At 39.9% G+C, this 19232-nt stretch overlaps 1 protein-coding gene across 3 annotated transcripts in view; it reads right to left on the bottom strand.

The window, feature by feature from the left end:
- Positions 1-19232, bottom strand: part of nphp4 (nephronophthisis 4) — a 139630-nt gene that overhangs the window by 110407 nt on the left and 9991 nt on the right. For all 3 annotated transcript variants that reach the window (XM_058642834.1, XM_058642833.1, XM_058642835.1), the window contains exons 4-5: positions 6700-6869; positions 6021-6085 (exon numbers count right to left, since the gene is read on the bottom strand). In XM_058642834.1, the coding sequence (XP_058498817.1) occupies positions 6021-6085; positions 6700-6869 (235 nt within the window). The remainder of the gene's footprint in view (positions 1-6020; positions 6086-6699; positions 6870-19232) is intronic.

Raw genomic sequence — 19232 nt, 5'->3', positions numbered from 1 at the left:
GGGTATGAAGGAAGAGAAAAAGAGAGGCAAAAATCAAACTGAACTTTCTTGACACAGATGGTGCCCAGGTGTCTGCAACTTTTTCATTTATTCCTTCGTATTCATTATGCATCGAACTCAGGTTTCAGTCAGATGCTGTGCATAGATTAGAAAAATACCCGGCAATTTCCTTACAGCAGTGGTGTGGTACCTCGCAGTCCCTTTGGCAAGAGATAAACCAAGGTAAAGGGAAAAAGAAAAAAAAAACTAAAAAATGGCTCAGCATCAGACAAACAGAGGCAGACGTTCTGGGAGAAGGTTGAAAGACGAAGGTAATAAAGATGAGACGAGTAAGTTTTGTCTTATTGCCAAGCACGGAGGATGGTGACCTGCAATTTTTGTTCGTCTCATTTGGTATGGTATGGTATGGGAATCACAGGGTACCCCAACAATACGATGCGATATGAAATACATGGTCCACGATACCAATAATATCATGATATCTGTGATATACAAATTCATATATCAATACATCTCAAAATCTGTCTAACTCATTGGAGGGGTATGGTATCAGTAACTGGCTTCAGTCAGAGCATTATGTTCACTTTCAGAATCATGGACAGGTCAACATAGAACTAATCCAAAAATTCTCTAAATTAAAAACCAAACAAAGCCATCAACGGTCACTGGACAATTACAGCTGTCAGTCACACCAGTGACCAATTTGTGCTGTGTTTTATTGCCTATTTTCTTCTAAATGGAAACATGATTTACATGGGGTGCCATTGAAAAAGACATGAAACTATCAATTGAGACCATTAACTCCTCAGGAAAATATTTATTGATGTTATAAATCAAGGGAGAAGATTTCCAGTGAAATGGAGTTCTTGCAACCCGCGGGGTCGCTCCCTGATGGCTAAATACTACTTCATCAGAAGACAATGTCCATTTCTTATATACAGTCTATGGTTTACATCAGACTATTTAAGGAATCATTTTGACAAGATTGTGTATTTCATAGATCGGAGTCTAATAAAATGTTATTGTAGGTGGATTAAGTGTCTCCAGGAAAATGTTTTTCTTAACAATTAATTGCAGACAAAGTCGTAAAGCAGAGTTTATCCTGTCTCGATATGAGCATAAAGTGGTGCAAGTACTGTACACACAACAGGAGGAAAAGCATTGTTCAACTTCATTATGTTTGTTGGAAATCTGAAGTTCACCCAAACAGCAATAAAACCCGGCGTAGGCGGTAGATACAAACACTTATGTGGGGTGAGGTGCCTCTGAGACACATATTCATGGAAAATCCTACTGAAGACACAGGCAAACATATTTGTTTTATCTACAAAGAAAGTAAAAGTTTAACCACTACACAGGGATGACCATGATGAAGGCCATAGACGGAGACTCGTCAGTCTAAGTTTTGATCCCGATGGACCTTTTTCTCTTTCTTCTCGTGCACCTCTGGAAGTTGTGCTAGAAATGTGTACTCTGGCCTCCACATCCACACAGGCATAAACAATAAATTAATGCACCGTGGTGTAGCTTCAATAAGATATGTAAATGTGAACACATTTTACCATCTGTTTGTCCTCTCATCACACTAGGAGAACCACAGAGGAGCCCTCCATCCTTCTCATTCGGTTGCTTCTGTCTCCTTTTCTCCGAGTTGGATGAGAGTGGAAGCTTTGCTCACACCACTTGGCCTCTTGTTTCCCTCCAGCACTTGTTTCCACGTCCCCTCCTTTAAGACTTTCAAAAGCCCCAAGGCAACTTCCTCTCTTATCTTCCATCCCTTTTCCATTTTCAGCCTCTTGACCCTGACCGTTGTGTGTGAGTGCATGTATTTATGTGCATGCATGCTTGTGCAGCCAGAGCCTGGCGAAGCAGCAGAACTGTACCATCCAATCTCGCTGTATGGATCAGTTTGTTTTTTTCCCTTTACCGATTTATCTTCGTGTCCTTGTGTGCTTCCCAGCATCTTGATCGCCCACACCTGCTCCACACCCCTTTTCCTGGCCTTGTTGTTGCCATTTGAACCCAAAAATGCTGCCCTGTGCTCTTTCGTTCTCTTCCAGACAATCTTTGTGTAAGATCGAGTGTGCCGACTGTTTTTCTGTGTATAACTCTGGACCTTTGGAGCATTAGACCTTGTTGTTTTGAGATATACTCTGTGCACGAGGTTAAGTTTTTATTTACTCGTTACAAGAATGCATAAATGCACATTGTTTGTCTGATGCAGTATATAGTGTACATGTACCGTGTCTGTTCCTGCCCCTGTTTTGCATAACAACCATTGACATCTCCCTACATCTACCACACCACAAAGACTCACACTCATAGCAGTGGCACTTCTATACAATTTGTCCCATGTTTCCAAAGGGTCTGTTGTCAAAGATAATTATAGCTAAATTATAGATTCTGGTAGTATTTCTTTTCATTATCCCCTGTTTGTATGACTATTTCAAAACAGCTGGCATTAATTAACAAATGTGGTCAGATCATACCATGCCATATCCACACAGAAATGGCATCCACATGGAACCCGCCAAAATGACTGTAGTACATATGCCAGGCCTGTAAGTGGTGCTGTAACGCAACACCCAAAAATGGAAAAGATGTTCTACACATTACAGATATAATAACAGAAATGGAGACCAAATTAACTGAGCCAGAGGAAAGAAAGGGAAATAAAGAAAAAACGCAAGGGCAGAATTTCAGAAAATGCCTTTCCCTGTGGACAAAACCCACAATACAATAAGAAACTATGCATATTCACCCATTTTCTTTTGGACGGCCACTAATATTCTTAATATTTCGCCACCAAGTAGACACGAGTCTTCATGAAACTCACAACGGGTCTGAAATTCTTTCTTAATTCAAAGCAAATTCTTAAACTCGTCATTATTAACAGATATCCAACATCTCGAAGGTACAGTCTAAAATTGCAGCAGCAGTGAAAACAGTGTGGGCGACTTCTGCGACGAGGTGGAAACATTTCATAGTCTCAGTTTGAATCCAATAAGCTTCACAACACCATCACATGGTAGCTGTAATCTATATTTTGTGTCCTGTCCATTATTTCCTATATTTCTCTGTGATCACACCAATAAAAACACATGTAAAATATCAAAAAGTAAAAACACATTACACTGACATGCAATGGATTGATGTAGGTGAGTAGACTCTACCAACTTGAATTCCCTGACATTTGAGCTTCAACTCCCACAAATAAGGGTTGAAGTGTCCATTTATCTGTCGCTATTTCTGCTGTGGGAAGAACCCAAATAAGCACATTTTCCATTTGAAAGTGTAGCATGAAACTACCTTTCATGTAGTGGTGAAGCACAAAGTCCCCTCCGTGACCTTCTTTCCATTTTACCAGCTTCTGCTATATTATGATACAGAAAACAATTCTCAGTGGAGCGTAAAGACAAAGACCATCTTCTACACCGCAAACAGAGGACAGCCAATTGACCTACCTGCAGTATTTTCTAGGGACAGAGTACAATTGCTGGCCTTGGAATGGAAAATAAGCTCCATCGTGTAAAGGACGAGGCCAAGGTTTGAATGCTCTTGTCACAGAAGTTCATACGGTATATTCGCACAGCACTAAAGACGTAGAGACATTCAAAGACATGAGAGAACAAGCTTGTGTTACAGCCTGCAGTTAATATAATATTATGCATTCTGTTGTGATAACTTTACAGTTTTAATTCCTTATAACTAGTATTACTTCACGTCATTGTGGTTTCCTTCTGTGGTAATTGTCTGCCTCTCCCTGATGTGTTTCACCTATGTCCAAATGATCCCTGTCTCCCATGGGTGTTTTGTCTCTCTGCTCCCCAGACTCTGTGTTGCTTTGTCCGTTCTCCTCGGTTGGTGCCCGTTTATGTCCGATCCTGTCAGTGTATTTGTTCCTTGTGTTCCCAAGAGAAGGTATTTTTCTGTAAAGGTTATGTTTGGGGTTTTTTTTTTTTTCAGCCCTGCATTTGAGCCCCTTTTTTTTGTAAAATCTTACCTAGCATGTGCACTGTTAATTGGTTAATGCCATGTAGTTACTTGCATGCATAACTTGGTTTTGTAAAATTAAAAACTACTAGTCAGTAGTAAAAAAACAAAAATAGTAGGCTTAAGGGGGTAGATGGGAATATAATACATTAATTTTTAAAGAGAATTTTACTGGGATCCTTGTTGAGAAATGTACTCTATTGCTTTCACATGTGCAAGGGTCAAAGTGATGCATAACTTATTATATCTTCATGATCACAACAAGCTCATGCAGCTTAAATTGTATTAGCATATACATGCTGACACCCAGTGTAGTATCATCAGAACTCAACTGAGTTCCCCGTCCGTGTCAGCTTTATCTAGAAAGCCATCTTGTGTTTGGATTACGAGAAAGTACACTCTATTGTTATGATGATGATGTCGCTTTAATACCATGGATATGTTTAAATACAGCTATTTATATGGTAGCGTTAATTCACTTTTATTCGGTTCAACTTTTGCCCCCAACTAAATTTGCAACACATCCAGAAATAATGAAGATTCTGTTCTTATCGGGAGCCGCGTTTTTTTCCAAAACAAAGTCAGGCAAACTGAATAATGTGGAAATTGTAATGGAGAATATAAAAAATGTCAGGCTCCGGGGTGTGTTTTCTCATTTTAGATTCTTTACAGAATCAGACAGACATATTTCAGTGTAGCACAAAAGAGTTTTAGGTACTTGTTTCCCTGCACAAATTCACACTTAAAATGTCTCACACCAAGCAGCAGATCCAAGGGCTAAGTCCCTGTCACACAGGATGAGAATAAAAGTGACAGAGAGAAATGAAAAAGGGTTCTGACCATAAAAGAGTCACAGCAGGAGTGACAGCAGTTCAGGCTTTCAAACAGAAAAGCAGCGTTCCCGCTAAACAACAGGCACACCGTTAATAATTCAGCGAGCTTAAGAGTCGGTTTGAGAGAGGTTTTTCTAATATTCATGTGACATGATCGCCAAGACAGGAACTCTTGCTCTCACTGGGCACAGTGTTATTCATACTGTGAGCCACTACAGCGTTTTGTAATTCATAGCCTTGGTTTTAGGCCAGGCAAGTGCAGATCTCGACCAACTCAGAGCCTCAGTGGCAAATTTAATAATTCAAGAACATTTGTTCATAAATTCTCTACTGATGTTTGCCTATTAGTCAGAAATATTCTTTCCACCAGTATATAAAAAAAAAACCCAGAAAGTCAGGATTGTCAGCCTGTGAGATGTGTGTTTACATTTGATCAATCAGATGCAATAACCTTCTTCATTACTGTGTAACAGTAATTGTTGAGAATCAAAACGATAGCAACAATCAATCTGAGAGCTTGAGACTCAACTTGCACAACTAAGTCCTTTGAAACAGTGAAGCACATTTAGAAATAACCAAACTGCTCATAAAAGTACACATGGAGACCTCAAATGGGAATGAGGAGAATTATATTACCTTCAGTACCTACTGTCTGAGAATAATTTAATTCAAGCCAGCTGTGAAGGGGGAGGTCTCCTTTAGATAAGAAGTCTAAGTTCACTGTTTTACATACGGGAAAAAAGTTAAAGCCACTGACCAAACTTCCATTTTTTTCATATGCTTTGAATTACAATCGTTTTCTGATCTCGATGCTTGACTATTTAGCACACAGAGTAATTGTAATTGGTGAGTTATATCTATGCAGGTTCTCTGCCTTCAAAGCAAAACGGGTACAACACTGGTCCATCATTATGGATTTCCAACAGTCACATCCATGGACTATACAAAGATGGACAACACCACAGCCCGTAAAAGTCAAGCCAAACAACAAAGACTTCTATCTAATGGTAAGGGTTAGGTCTTAAAACCCCGCCTCCTCCATGTTAGCGGTAACCATTGTGGGTGTGGTTTTGAGATTTTTACCTTGGAAACAAATACAGGCTTAAGAGCTTGGAAATAAATACTGATAACACCTAACATGTGTGGTGGCCTTTTCAGCTTTCATGCTGCATTATTTTAAAATAGGATCCTTACAGTCAACTGTGTCCTTCAGCAGGGGATGCAGGAGGATTCTGGGTGATCCATGGTGTAGATTCAGCCTAAGAGATAAAATGAATGAATGAATTATTGAAGTATGAAGTATTTTTGCACTCATTTAAGTTAGACAAATATAATGACTTTTTTATCTAATACTGCAAAACCTGTCTTTGCCCACATTTACTTTGACCAATCCCAACTGACATTGGGCAAAGTGCGGGGTACCACCCTGGTCAGGTTGCCAATCCATCACAGGACCACGTCAAACAACCATCCATTTTGAACATCCCATCATCCAAAAAGACAATCTCCTGAATGAGTGGGTATGGAGAGAGTTTTTTTCACTCTATTCCACACATGCATCTGCTGTGAGGCAACTGCGGTGCTCATAATCCATTTTCTTAGTTTTGATTCGTTTGATTTTAATCTTAATTGAAGGCATTTCAGTGAGGCTGCGGCAGCTCCCAGATTCCAGCTGCTTAGCAACAACAAACATGACAGAAGCACCTTAGTTGAAAACACCTTTGAAGCATTTTTCACGTTTGTAGTCGCTGCATGTTAAGCCCTTGAGACCACACAAGTCCCCAGCACAATCTCTACACTAGAACTCCACCTGTCCACAAACATCATTAATCCCAGACTGGTTTAATTTGACCTGTCTAATTTGACTACTCACCTTCTGTCCCCATCGGCTGCCTGAGCCTCTGACTTGTTGGTAAAAAGCCCCAGTACAGTGAATCCTCTGCCCAGAGCCAGCTGAGAACCGTCCGGTCTGAGTGACAATGACACCAGCTCCAGGACCACCACCGTGCTGGGCAACCGCAGAGACGTATGGAAGTATAGGACCTAGGGAAACATAAACAAAATCAATCCAACAACTCTGATATATTCAGAATGAAGCTTGGATTTTATCTAGGGCCATGAAATGAGGCCTAACAATTTCTCTGACCCGAGTGGCAGAACATTTTCATGGTCTGCGGCTAAAATCAGAAATTGTTTGAAAAGAGGTAATGTGTCATTGAATGCAATACCAGACTGTGGCATTGGCAAGTGAAGAAAAAAAAAACATATTAGCACGTCAACAAATTAGCAGAAAGTTTGAGATTACCCTAAAAGCTTTACTGGATAAATAATTGTATTCAAAACCTAGAAGGGCACTTTGTAGAGTGCCTACTACCATTAAGGCCTTGTCTTTCTAGTTCAAGTAATAAAATAAATGAGTGGCCAGAGGATTGCATAATTTCCTGGGAAATTGACAAACAATTTATAGCAAATATATGCTATTAATCTTAAATACTGTAAGATTAACACAAGGAGAGAAGAAAAATCCACATTATACTGCACCACTGGGTTAAGGTCATGTTTGGGTCACAATGTAAACAGAACTGAATGTACAAAACAGCGAGGTAAATAAAATGGTCCTAATGACCATTTGATGCCTTGAGCACTACCAGGAAACATTCACTTTGTTGTATTATCCCTTCCTTCCTTAGTGAAATCCAGTAGTTTTGCTGTTTTAGATTCTCTGTGGTTATACCACACACATTTGCATCTCCATATTGCAAGTCAAGGGACAAGAAGACTTCCTGTTCAGCGAGGATGAGACTTCACATGTCTAACACGCAGAGAGGGCGGGTACTATGTGTTTCTCCTTGTTTACACCAAGCGGTAAAGTGCAGCACGGTGCAGTTTGGAATGGAGTTTAAGCACCTGCATCAGTGCAACGTCATACCAGCATCACACAGTGTAGCTCGCCAATAAATTCAACAACAGAAGAAGAACGAAGCACAGTAGACAATGAGCGACAGTGGAACACATGGAGGACTCAGTGTTCTTTTCTTCGTGGAATGTTGCTGTTTATCACAGAGAGAAAAACACTGCCTTACTGTTGCATGTAAGTGTTTTTTTTCTCTGCTGACAAATAAACGGACTGCAGTGTGTCCGGCTCCACACGAGATACCACAATTTGAGGGTACCAAAAATGAGGATGGTACAGATCGGTTATTTTGGTACCAGTTGGTACCAACTTCGTGATGGACTGAACTGAAGTGTACGATAACGTTTTGGGGTTTTGAATTTACAAGTTGTTCATTTGGGGAGCCTATATCTAGTCCTCGACAGGTAGGTGCTATTGTTTACAGGCTCTCGTCTGCCATTCAAATTAAAAATGATAGACTACCTACAACAGAGTCTCTATGATTTAAATACACAAAACGCTTGATTTCTCAAAACAATAAAAAGAGACACAAGTTGGCATCAACTACCTTGAAATATAAAAGCCAATTTCTCAAAATATAGCCTGTTGCACTTAAGACCTAGGTATCAGCCAAAACAGAGCCATATATTCAAATTCAGAACCTCAGAGGCGTCTCCGTTTTGCCTACATCCGTCTTTTATCGTTGGACATGGTGAGTTTAAATGACTTTTTTCAAATTCAAACACTGCTGAATACAAATGAGAAACATGGGGGCAAATATAGTTGTCAAGCCATGGTTTGATTTAGTTATTTGTCTACCCGCTTGTTTTTTTTTTTTTACACGTATATATATTTATATGCCTTGCTGACACAAGCATATTGAGATTCACAAAACACTGTGGCTCACAGACTGGTTCGTCGGCTGGAATAAATGTGTCCAGCTAAAAGCGATTCTACAATAGCATGTTGTGGGTAAATGTTCATCCCCAGGCATTCAATAAAAATTGTTTATGAAATCTTGATACAATTTATCTGCCCCTATCTGATGTCTGGCTCATCTCGCAATAAAGATCATTCACAATTTCCAAGGTACTAAGCAAGTTTCCTGAGAAAGTAAAAATATCACCCATCCTAAGTACATGTCATTCATAAACTGAAAACATTATTTATTTTCTTTCAAACTTAACTCCCACACCAAAGCCTTATTGCTGAATGCACTTCTCTCAAACCAAGCCCATTTTCTATAAACATGCGATTAAGAATTGTTGTATGTTTGGGGTTTATTTTGCCTACAATAAAGCAGAATTCCCATCGTAGTCAAAGGAACTCTCTAATCTCTGAGAAATGATTATGCATGGACTTCCAATTCAAAGGCAGAATGACTTTTTCCATCTACCTCGCTGCTTTGACACCTCTTCAAATTGATTCTGGTCCAATCTCCTGCAAGAAAAAATAAATCTAAACAGTTTGTGCTTTCTCAATCCTCTAAGATTTACAGAGAGTCAGTGCTTTTGTCAGAAAGCAGCCAGATCTATGAATATTTTGAGAAAGACGAGCTGATGTATGGATACATAAATATTTCAAGCTACATCTTAGCTCTAATAGTGAGCTGATTTGTAAAGGGATTGGACTGCATGCTTGGGCTGGGTCCTTTCACACCAGAGTATCTTCTTTCCAAACTGGATATCTCCTGGCTGATGTGTGTTAGTTTCTATATAACGGGAGGGCCAAAGTATAAAAACCCAGAATCTAAGTGGGACTATTGCTTTTAATGGTTTGCAAATTAACCTACAAGCCATTGGAACACCCCTAAATCAACTTTAGCAACCACAAAATTGTATTTGTAGTCACTTAATTATACTATCTCAGTTCCAATATGAGATAATATCAATATCAAGTCCAATGGACATACAGTGAAAAAAAACATGTTATCTGATAATATGGAGGTGTTTAATAGAACTAAGAAATATTCTGAAAATTAAATGGTTTTCATTTCAATTTCAAATTTCAAGCCCTGAAATCTGACTTGGTGTGTCTGAGTAAACCTTCAAATTCTTACCGTTTAAACACCAACAGAATTTTTTATCAAGCCAATGTTGTGCGATCTTGTTAGTTCCCAGTGCCAAGGGAGCAGTGGGAGTATTATTGAGAAAACAGCCTGCACTGGCAGCAGCGCCTGGCCCCGTGCATGTTGGACCTAATGAGAGGTTGTACTCCACAATGACTGTCAACAAAGCAGTAATCAATTCTAAATATCCACCGTGTCTCTGCAACGTTCGGTACCCAGGGGGTAAACATAAAATAATTTGATATTAAAAACATCATCAGCACAGCGGCATGATTCACTGTCACCATCTACAGTTTCACAAAGGTGATGACAAAAAGTGTGCCACGGCATTATTCAGGATTCCGTGTTTTATAATGTGTGCGTGGAACTTCCTTTTGGACAATGCCAAAAAAACAATTATGTGGAATCACAGATCCCTGCGACTGGCTGCTGGTTATAAACAGGCAATAATGAAGCTCTCACAGAGCTATCAGAGTGTAAAAGCTAAAGCTAATTCCTTGCTTCCCTCTCGAGGTGGTCATTCAAATGTTCAACTGGTGGGCAACTGTGAGCACTGAAGGAATGGAAGGCACTGCACAAAACCTGTAACAAGAGCCTATAAATGAACACTGGTTTTGCATGGAGAGGTCCACAGCACCAGGAGTGTAATTGACAGGGCCTTGGTGTTTGGTCTCTGGAGGCTAAAAAGAAAAGAAGAGCTAACAGGGCATTTCCATTTACTCACGGAAAAGACTAAAGCACTCATTTCAGCTACCTGGGACTTAGATAATAGACTTGCTCCATCTCTCTGCATGACTGCTTTAATTATTTCCATGTTCCTCGAAGAAAAATAACATCTCTCAGAATAGAAAGACAGCTCATGAATCCACAGTCAGGGTTTGATGCTTGATATACATTCTGTAACTCTGGTGTGAAACTGTGGCCGATTATGTCATACAATAAAAAAAGAAGTTTGACACAACTTTTAACACGAGCGTCTCAAAGCAAGAACTGAGCTCATTAAGCGGTGTCAAGCTAAATGAGACCCAAAAAAAGGAATATTCTTGGATACAGTTGTTTTGATTTTAATTTTGGCAGCATTACCACTTAGCTCATGCCTTGAGATGGCAGAGAGAGCGAGAGATGGAAATAGAGAGTGAGAGTTACAGTAAGTCATTTGACGGTCACAGAGTATCAGCACTGGTATCAGCATTACAGACGATCTCACTGTATAATTCTAGGACGGTCCCTGGCACAGGACCGATGAGAGACAGGGCTGTCACTTTTTATTCCAAATTTGATATTATTTCGATCGTAGGGTGTAAAGTTCGTCTTCAAGCTGCAATGACCCGTTTGAAAATTCATGCTGCCCTCTCAGACCATTCGAAGTAGAATCCCTTAGGATTCAGCAGAGGGCGCTCATAAGGTTTCCTCTATACGATATGGCGCTTTTCCACTATACCTTTCTACCACAAATTTTTTTGCTCTTCAATTAGAGGTGGTACGTTGCTTTTTTGGTACCTCCGACACTAAAATGTGACGTCAACACTGATTGGTCAGAGTGTTGTCACTGGAATGAGTCCGACAACACTCATTCCAGTGAATAATACAGAGGCCAATGACAACAGTGTGTGTGTAGCAAATATATACTTTTAACAAGAATTCCTCATAGCTTCAAATATTTAGACCCAATATATCCAAAAAAAAATCAAATATATGCAAAATTAACAGCAACCATGAAATTAATCTTGTTTTTTTTTTTCCTTAATGCTATTTTATATTCTCAAAGTTGCAAGTTTTTAAACTGACACATTTGTAAAAGACTCCTTAAAAAAAAAACAGTCATGCTTTAATGTAGCTTTTCATTTGTTAAAAGACAAAAGTCTGCTATGATAATTAAGATCGGGACATTGCACAAAAGAGTAGCAGCATCAGCAACAAACAGAAAAAAAAAAATCACTATATTGATGAGGCCTGAGCTGCAGTGGCACTGAGTCCCACAGAGGCAGTGGAGGCTGACTTTAAAAGAGAGTGGTTTGATATAAATGAGAGAGAAAGGGAACAGGCGGAGGACAGGGGAAAGCTGATCTAACAGCCAAATATGAGAGGACTGCTGCAATTACTGGAGAAACAGCCCAATTATGGTGTATCCCTCTGAGGAATGAGGGTGATAGTGATGTGATTTTGATCCAGCAGAGACAGTCATTCTCATTTTTCAAAAATCTCCATCTCAGGTCATTTCAGCCTATAAACAATTTCACACATAGTGGAACTTTTCAGAGGCTACACAGTGTTGGCAGAGTAGTGGTCATTGCTGTTGCCTTGCACCAAAAAAAAACAAAACAGAGTTCATGACCCAGTCAGAACAAGGGTCTTTCTGCATGTTTGCATGTTCTCCCTGTGTGTGTGTGGGTTTTCTCTGGGCTCTCCAATTTACTCCCACAGTCCAATTGCACACTCTAAATTGACTGTACATATATTATATGTGTGAATGTGAGAGTGGATGGTTGTTCGTCTTCATATGTGGGCCCTGTGATGGACTGGCGATTTGCCCAGGATGTACCCCAGCCTTTTGCCCTGTGTCAGCTGGGATTGGCTCCAGTGGCCCTGTGACCCTCACGTGGAGGACAAAGCGGTAGACAATGGATGGATGGAAGGATTTCTAAGTGACCTTTCCTTCACTTTAGGTGTATACAGGACGAGCCTCTGCCTATGTATGCCTTTCTGGCCCCAACAAAGATGTTGCCATAGCATTAACAACGAAGACACAAGTCCTAAAAACGTGCCACTGAATGTCACAGTTGTCACATCTTATTGTGTTTCAAGTGTGCTGTGTTGGTAGAGGGGAACAGTTTCCAACAGCAATAAAAATCTATGATAGAGCAATGTATATATATATATATATATATATATATATATATATATATATATATATATATATATATATATATATATAGTGAAGTGCAGATACAATATATAATGGAATTTAACACACCTGCACTGGCAGCTAGCGTAGGAATGATTTATTACTTAGTTCATTGTTTATTCATTCATCCAACAGCTCTATGTTTTGAATGAAAAGCTGTGTGTTTTCATGTTTGTATGTATGCATAGTGGCTCCAGTATCCTATAATTAAAGCTTGGGGAGCCATGCAGTGACTACTGGTTGTCTGAAATGATTAGATTCAGATGATAAAGCAGGGTCACGTGATGTGATGATTCTATCAGTATGGGTTGATAAATGAATCGCCAACTTCCTATGTTCCTGTTGTACATGTTGCCATTTGACCTGAACTGCCTGCAGTGGTAACATGGCCACAAGGTATAAAAACAGCCAAAGGATGGCCATTCTGTTTGTTTGACTTGATGGCTAGAATGCGTTGGCATGTTTTTACTGTCGATATGATTCAATAGCCATGAAATATCAAAGTCTTTTTTAACTATCATCCCTCTGAGCGCCTCAGATTTCTCAAGTTGTCTCAATCGCCAACTGTTTTAATAATTGATGAGTCATTTTGTGTGGGGGGGGTTTCAATAATTAAATCAACCTCTCTGATCGTTCAGCTTTTTAAATGTGAATATCTTGTGGTTTCTTTGCTCCATATAACAAATCAGAAATCATTTGGTTAGCGGAGAAATCTAATGTAATTTGAGATCATCGTCATTTTGAGGTTGGAATCAACCTTTTCTGACATTTTGTGGACCAAATGATTGCTCAATTATTATCGAGAAAATAACTGAGAGATGAATCGATTGACTGTGAAAATAAGCGTTAGTTGCAGCCCGATTCATGTCTAACAATTTATAATGATAAATGAATATTACATGCAACACTAAAGACTAAGGTTTACCATTAAAATAACGTATGTAATGAAAATTGCAAATGTGATGGCTGTTTGTTTGTTTTTTAAAGCGTGATAGTAAGAGGATGTTATCTACAGTACACATAGTTGTTGACTAAGAGAAGGGCAAAAACTTTCAACCACACACATTTTCTGTCATGCCTTATTTGTCACCTGTCATGAAAACAACAATCCAAACATCATTTCAGGTTTTCAGGTGCAGGGCCACATTTTTAGCAAACAGCACAAAAGTGCTCTTCTCTATGTACCACTGATTGTGACTCATTGAAAGAATGAGTGGATCTTGCCACAGTGGCTCCACTATCTTGCAGCTCTGGCTCCATGGCTAGTATCACAGCTGAACATCTTGCTCCATGCAGCGGTTTCACTTACACATCAACACCACAGCACTGCTTCATTTGCTGCCCGAGTCTTTTGTGCTCATATTCTCCCTCAAATTCACAGAAAATATGTCATAGGTCATTGTCTGCATCGCAAGGTCAAAAGACAAATCCAGTTCAAGCTGAAAATAATGTCCTTTGAGTTATTGATCAATAAAAAGTTTTAATTGTGGGCATTTAAATGCCACTCTTCTGTTATTGCCTGAAGCAATCATGCAAACGCTTTCTCTCTTTCAGATAAAATATATCTAACAGACACGGTCAAGGATGGAAAATGGCTCCAAATGGACTTGGTGATGAAAACTAAACTCCTAAAAAAATTGAGAACGTTGACTCTGAATTGCAGTCCTGCTTTGAATAACAACCGAGGCTGATGAGAAGAGAAAACAATGTAGTATCTGGCGCTTTCCTTGAAGTTAACTTGCCACTAACCTACTGTCAGCACCAGCACTGCATGACTCCAGTTTTTATAACATATGCCTGTGCCTAAAAAAAAAAAAAAAACCTCCTAATTAGAACAACGCACCATAATCTTTTCCCTGAGTCCCCATTCCTTATTTTTAGCTTCAGTGCCTCTGGTGTTACACTGCCTTGTCCCTGATTCAAGCAAAATACAAAGATCCTGCATTCTACAACATCTCCGGCTTTGCCAACAACAGACATCTCTGGTTGCTGGGTAAAGTCTTAGTTTGTCACCCAGGTTGTGCTCCCCTGACATGTTTTATAAATCCCGTCTAAAATGCCTCACAGAGACAATCTATGAACACAGACTATGAATGCATCACAATACAGGAGGAATCCAGCAAATACACAACCACGAAAGAACTCGAGTAAACAAAGTTGGTAAAGTTGGAATTGACATGTCAAAGAACAACAAGGTGCAAGACAGAGAGGATATCTTTCTTTCAGTCCGTCTGTCTCCCCAAGTCACAAACACACACTCCCAACACCTCTCGTCTCTCCCTACATCACCTCAGCAGTAGCTCTTGTGGCCCTTGAATTCCCTCTATCTCACACACACACACACACACACACACACACGCGCACACGCGCACACACGCGCACACACGCGCACACACGCTGAGTGTATAGCTGTGTATTACGAGGTGAGCCACTCCAATGTGTAAAGTCGTTAAACAGCAGCTGCTCCGCTAGGCGTTTGGCCTCCTTAAAGCTAAAATATTGATTAGTTCACTTGGCTGCACACATATATACATACTGTTTATAGCATATCCATATAAAGTGTTAGACTTTTAAGCTGTCCGTCAATCAAGATCAACTCTGATCTCTTCTCTTGTGTAGCCTGCCCTGAATTAAGTCAAACCTTTCTCCTGAGACCCTTCAATGCACTGTCAGCATCTGGATAGTGAGAGGAATTGAGTGTGGTGTCGAGGTCGGCAATGATGCTTAAAAGCTCTGTGGGGAATCTCTTTTTTTGATAGCTATATCGCCGTAAACGTCTACCTGTGCCAGTATATGTAATTGTACAGGATTACAGGTGGTCTGCGAGTGGTTACTGAAGGCGTTGAGTGAGAATTATTTGAAGTTACAGTCGATCGCCCTCAGTGTTCAATCCGTCAAAATGACGGACAGCCTTCGGATTTTTCTGTCGCGGTAGAAAAAAATTCCCAGTTAACGCGATCCCAGACTGTATCCGAGTGTGAAATGGCAGTTGAGAGAGGGACTTGAGCAGAGGTAAGTTGAAGTGCTGTCTACGCTGCCACAGCGACTCCTTTGTCTGTCAGTCATGTAATTTTTCGTGTAGGCAGGTTTGAGGAGCATTGATACTTTTTACTGTAGGAAGTGTTGTATACGTTGTATTAGAAAATAGAGAACGTGAGAGAAAATTCAACAAAGACTCAATTTTGGTTTATGTTTTTCTTCTGACCATTTATCTGAGGACTTTGAATGGGCGGTGGTGCCATAGCCTTTGGAGATATTTTGGGTCAACTATTTACAATTTGTTTACTACAAGCCCATTAATTTCTTTGCAAGATCAAGAGCAAAGGTTTTTCAAACATAAACTACACACAGATTAATACATATCATACAACAGGCCTGTCCAGTTGCGAGCAAGTCACTTGGTTGGACGAGAGGCATTCCATGAGTGCTTACACTGAGTGCAACAGCACTGGGACTTGAACATCACTCTGCTTCACAGGTGTTCAATTATTCATTCATCTTCTGCCGCTTTATCCTCCGCATGAGGACATGTAATGTATGTAATGTAATGTAATGAGGATTGTGGGTCGCTGGAGCCAATCCCAGTTGACACAGGGCGAAAGGCGGGGTACACCCTGGACAGCTCCCCCAGTCCATTGCAGGAACAACACAGAGATGAACCAGGGCTCCCACACCTTGGTTGACCTCAAATTCAAGGACTTTTCAAAGACTTTCCAGGACTAATTCCCTCAAATTTAAGGACTTTTTATGTGCTGACACAGCTTAAGATGGGAGGGCAACTTGTAAGAGCCGCTTCACCCATGGCGTCCACTTTTATTGATTTGCAGCACGCTCTGTATCTGGACAAGTGATTGTCCTTGGGATCTTGGTCAAAGACGGTCTTTGAAATTTTCTTTGGTGAGACAGAGATCTTGGAATTTTCATTTCCCAGACATCACGTCATTTGCTCTCTCGTGCTTAACGTTACTCGCTCATTCTTCTGTGTGGAATCTCACGCCAACTGCGGAGAACGACAACGGACAGTGTCCACAACGCCGCTAGTAATTATGACTCAATGTTTGTTCTGCGTAGGCCTAGTCTGCGTACATCATCAAGCAATGCAGGGCATGAAACAGAAGGTGGCGTCGTAACAAACAAGGGAGACATTTACCTAGATATCAACTTAACTTCCTTCTTGGACAAAATTTTCAAAAACTTGAAATTTCAGGGATTTCAAGGACTCATATGAACCCTACCATTCACTCTCCCATTCAATTAACCTCTGCATGCAAGGCTCGGGTCGGGAACCCAGGTCTTGCTGGTGGAGCCATACAACTGGTTAAATAAAAAAACATATCATAATCTGGTGTAGCCTCTACTTTTCAACTATTAAATAGCGGCTCTGATATTTATGACCGCATCACAGTCGAGTTGATACTCAGTACAACATCACTCCCTCTTGGGTGATCTTGTTTAATTATATATAATGGTGAGGTTTTACAGCAGCAGAATGGTATACGACTCATAAGCTGTATTCAGACATTGACTCGGGGAAAAGTGCCGTAAACCTCGGTCATGACATTTTTCCAGACTTTGCTGACTTTGCAAGAACTCAGCAGGAGATTTTCTGGGTCGGATGTGATGATATTTGAATACTGACTAGAACACGCAACTGTCAATATTTCACTCAAGAGTATTATCTTTCCAAAATAGTTTGCCACAGTTAAAATTACTGGGAAAAATGTCCCGAAAAATAAGACATGAACGAGAAATCACATACACACTGCACAGTGTGAGCTTCTCAAACAAGTTAAAAAAAAAAATGCATGTCTTGAAGAAATACTGAAAGAAGCTGAATGTTGAATGGAGTAGCGGCTCCCAAAGATTGACTACACTATCTACTGTATACAGCCAATTGTACAAGTGGGAACAACACAATCACTGAATAGCACATGCAGCTGCGTGTGATACACTGTGAGCCCCAAACTTGACGGTCGCAGAGTTTCCTGATTCACAATAACTCTTTCACAAAAAGCCCACTTCTTTTTTTTTTACTGAGCTTTACATTCAACAATTTGCAGGACATAATTATAGTATTGCACACTAAACATTTCCAAACCAGCTATGATGCTCAAAACTCACCCAGGCACACAATCACAGTGAGGGAAAGCAGATGGCTTTCGATAATCTCTGGCGTCGCACGTGTTATTATGCCATGGATTTATAATGCCTAATACCTGAAGGGCAATGACGACTCAAACACAGTGAAGCCAAAGCAGTGTACTGTCAAAGTCATACATTGTTAAGCCTTTCTTATCCAACAAAGAATACATGGGTGTGCAAGGAAAGGAATTAATAAAGGCTTCATGAATAATCGTTCCACCTTGCATTTAGTATATATTGTTTAATCATGTTTGTTTTTCAGTGGGAATACTGTCACATTTTCCTTTGTTAAAAATAAATCATTTTATGTTGTAAGTAGGGATGATACTGAGGCCTTCTCTAGTACCAGCATTAGCTGATTCCTCAGAAACAAACCCACTCAACAAAAAGGACATTTGAATGCCAATCAGTTATTTATTGATAGGATTTTTCCAGAATGCCAGCAACTAAATTAAACTTTAATTGTAAAATCAACTTTTCCATCCACCCTTCCATTTTCTACTGCTTTATCCTCCACATGACTCTCACGGTCAATTTAGAGTGTCCAATTGACCTAATCCCCATATTGCATGTTTTTGGACAGTGGGAGGAAGCCGGAGAACCTAGAGAAAACCCACACACACACACACACACACACACACACACACACAGGGAGGACATGCAAACTCCATGCAGAAAGGCCCTTGTTCTGACTAGGTCACGAATCCAGGTCTTGCTGCAAAGGCAATGTTTTCCCCTCTATATAATTATCTGCAGGTGATTTGTCCAATAAGAGTTGTTCTACTTATATTCTGTGTGCTGCAATTACATTGAACTGGTTAATCTGTGTGGGTTATGGCTATGCACAGTAGTTTTTTTTAAAACTAGGAATAGCTATTAAGTGTTAATTAAAAGTTAAAGTGACAAGCAGGAATACTGTATAGAGGAAGATACCATAGGTGTTGTAAGGGACTTTGGGTTCTTCTTCCTTGGGCCCTACAGTGAATCAGATTAAGGATGAATCGATACGAAATTATCAGTATTGGGCTGGCAATACTGGGCAAAATCACGAGATCAGATATTGGAAATCTAATACAATCCAAAAATCTTGATTGCTTTATTAAGTAGATACTTAAAAAAATGTAAATAAAAGCAGCAAAATAATTTTAATTGAGTCACTGTATGTTCTTTGTGTTTTTAAAGTGGTGGTAAAAGCATCAGGACAAAATGTGTTGTTAACAGCGCAGAATATTAAAAGACGTCAAATTATATAATTGGACTGACATCAAAACTAGCAAACAATCAAGACTGTGATCTTAGCACTGTAGTGGATGTGAAAAAGTGGTATCAAGCCACCCATAAACCAACCAGCTGAACTAAAGTGTGCTCCTTCCACACACGCTTGCTTGTATGTAGTAA

The sequence above is a fragment of the Solea solea genome, chromosome 11 (genome assembly GCF_958295425.1).
Source record: "Solea solea chromosome 11, fSolSol10.1, whole genome shotgun sequence".
Classification (NCBI taxonomy): domain Eukaryota; kingdom Metazoa; phylum Chordata; class Actinopteri; order Pleuronectiformes; family Soleidae; genus Solea; species Solea solea.
The sequence above is the reverse complement of the archived record's forward strand: the minus strand, read 5'-3'. Positions and strand labels throughout refer to the sequence as shown.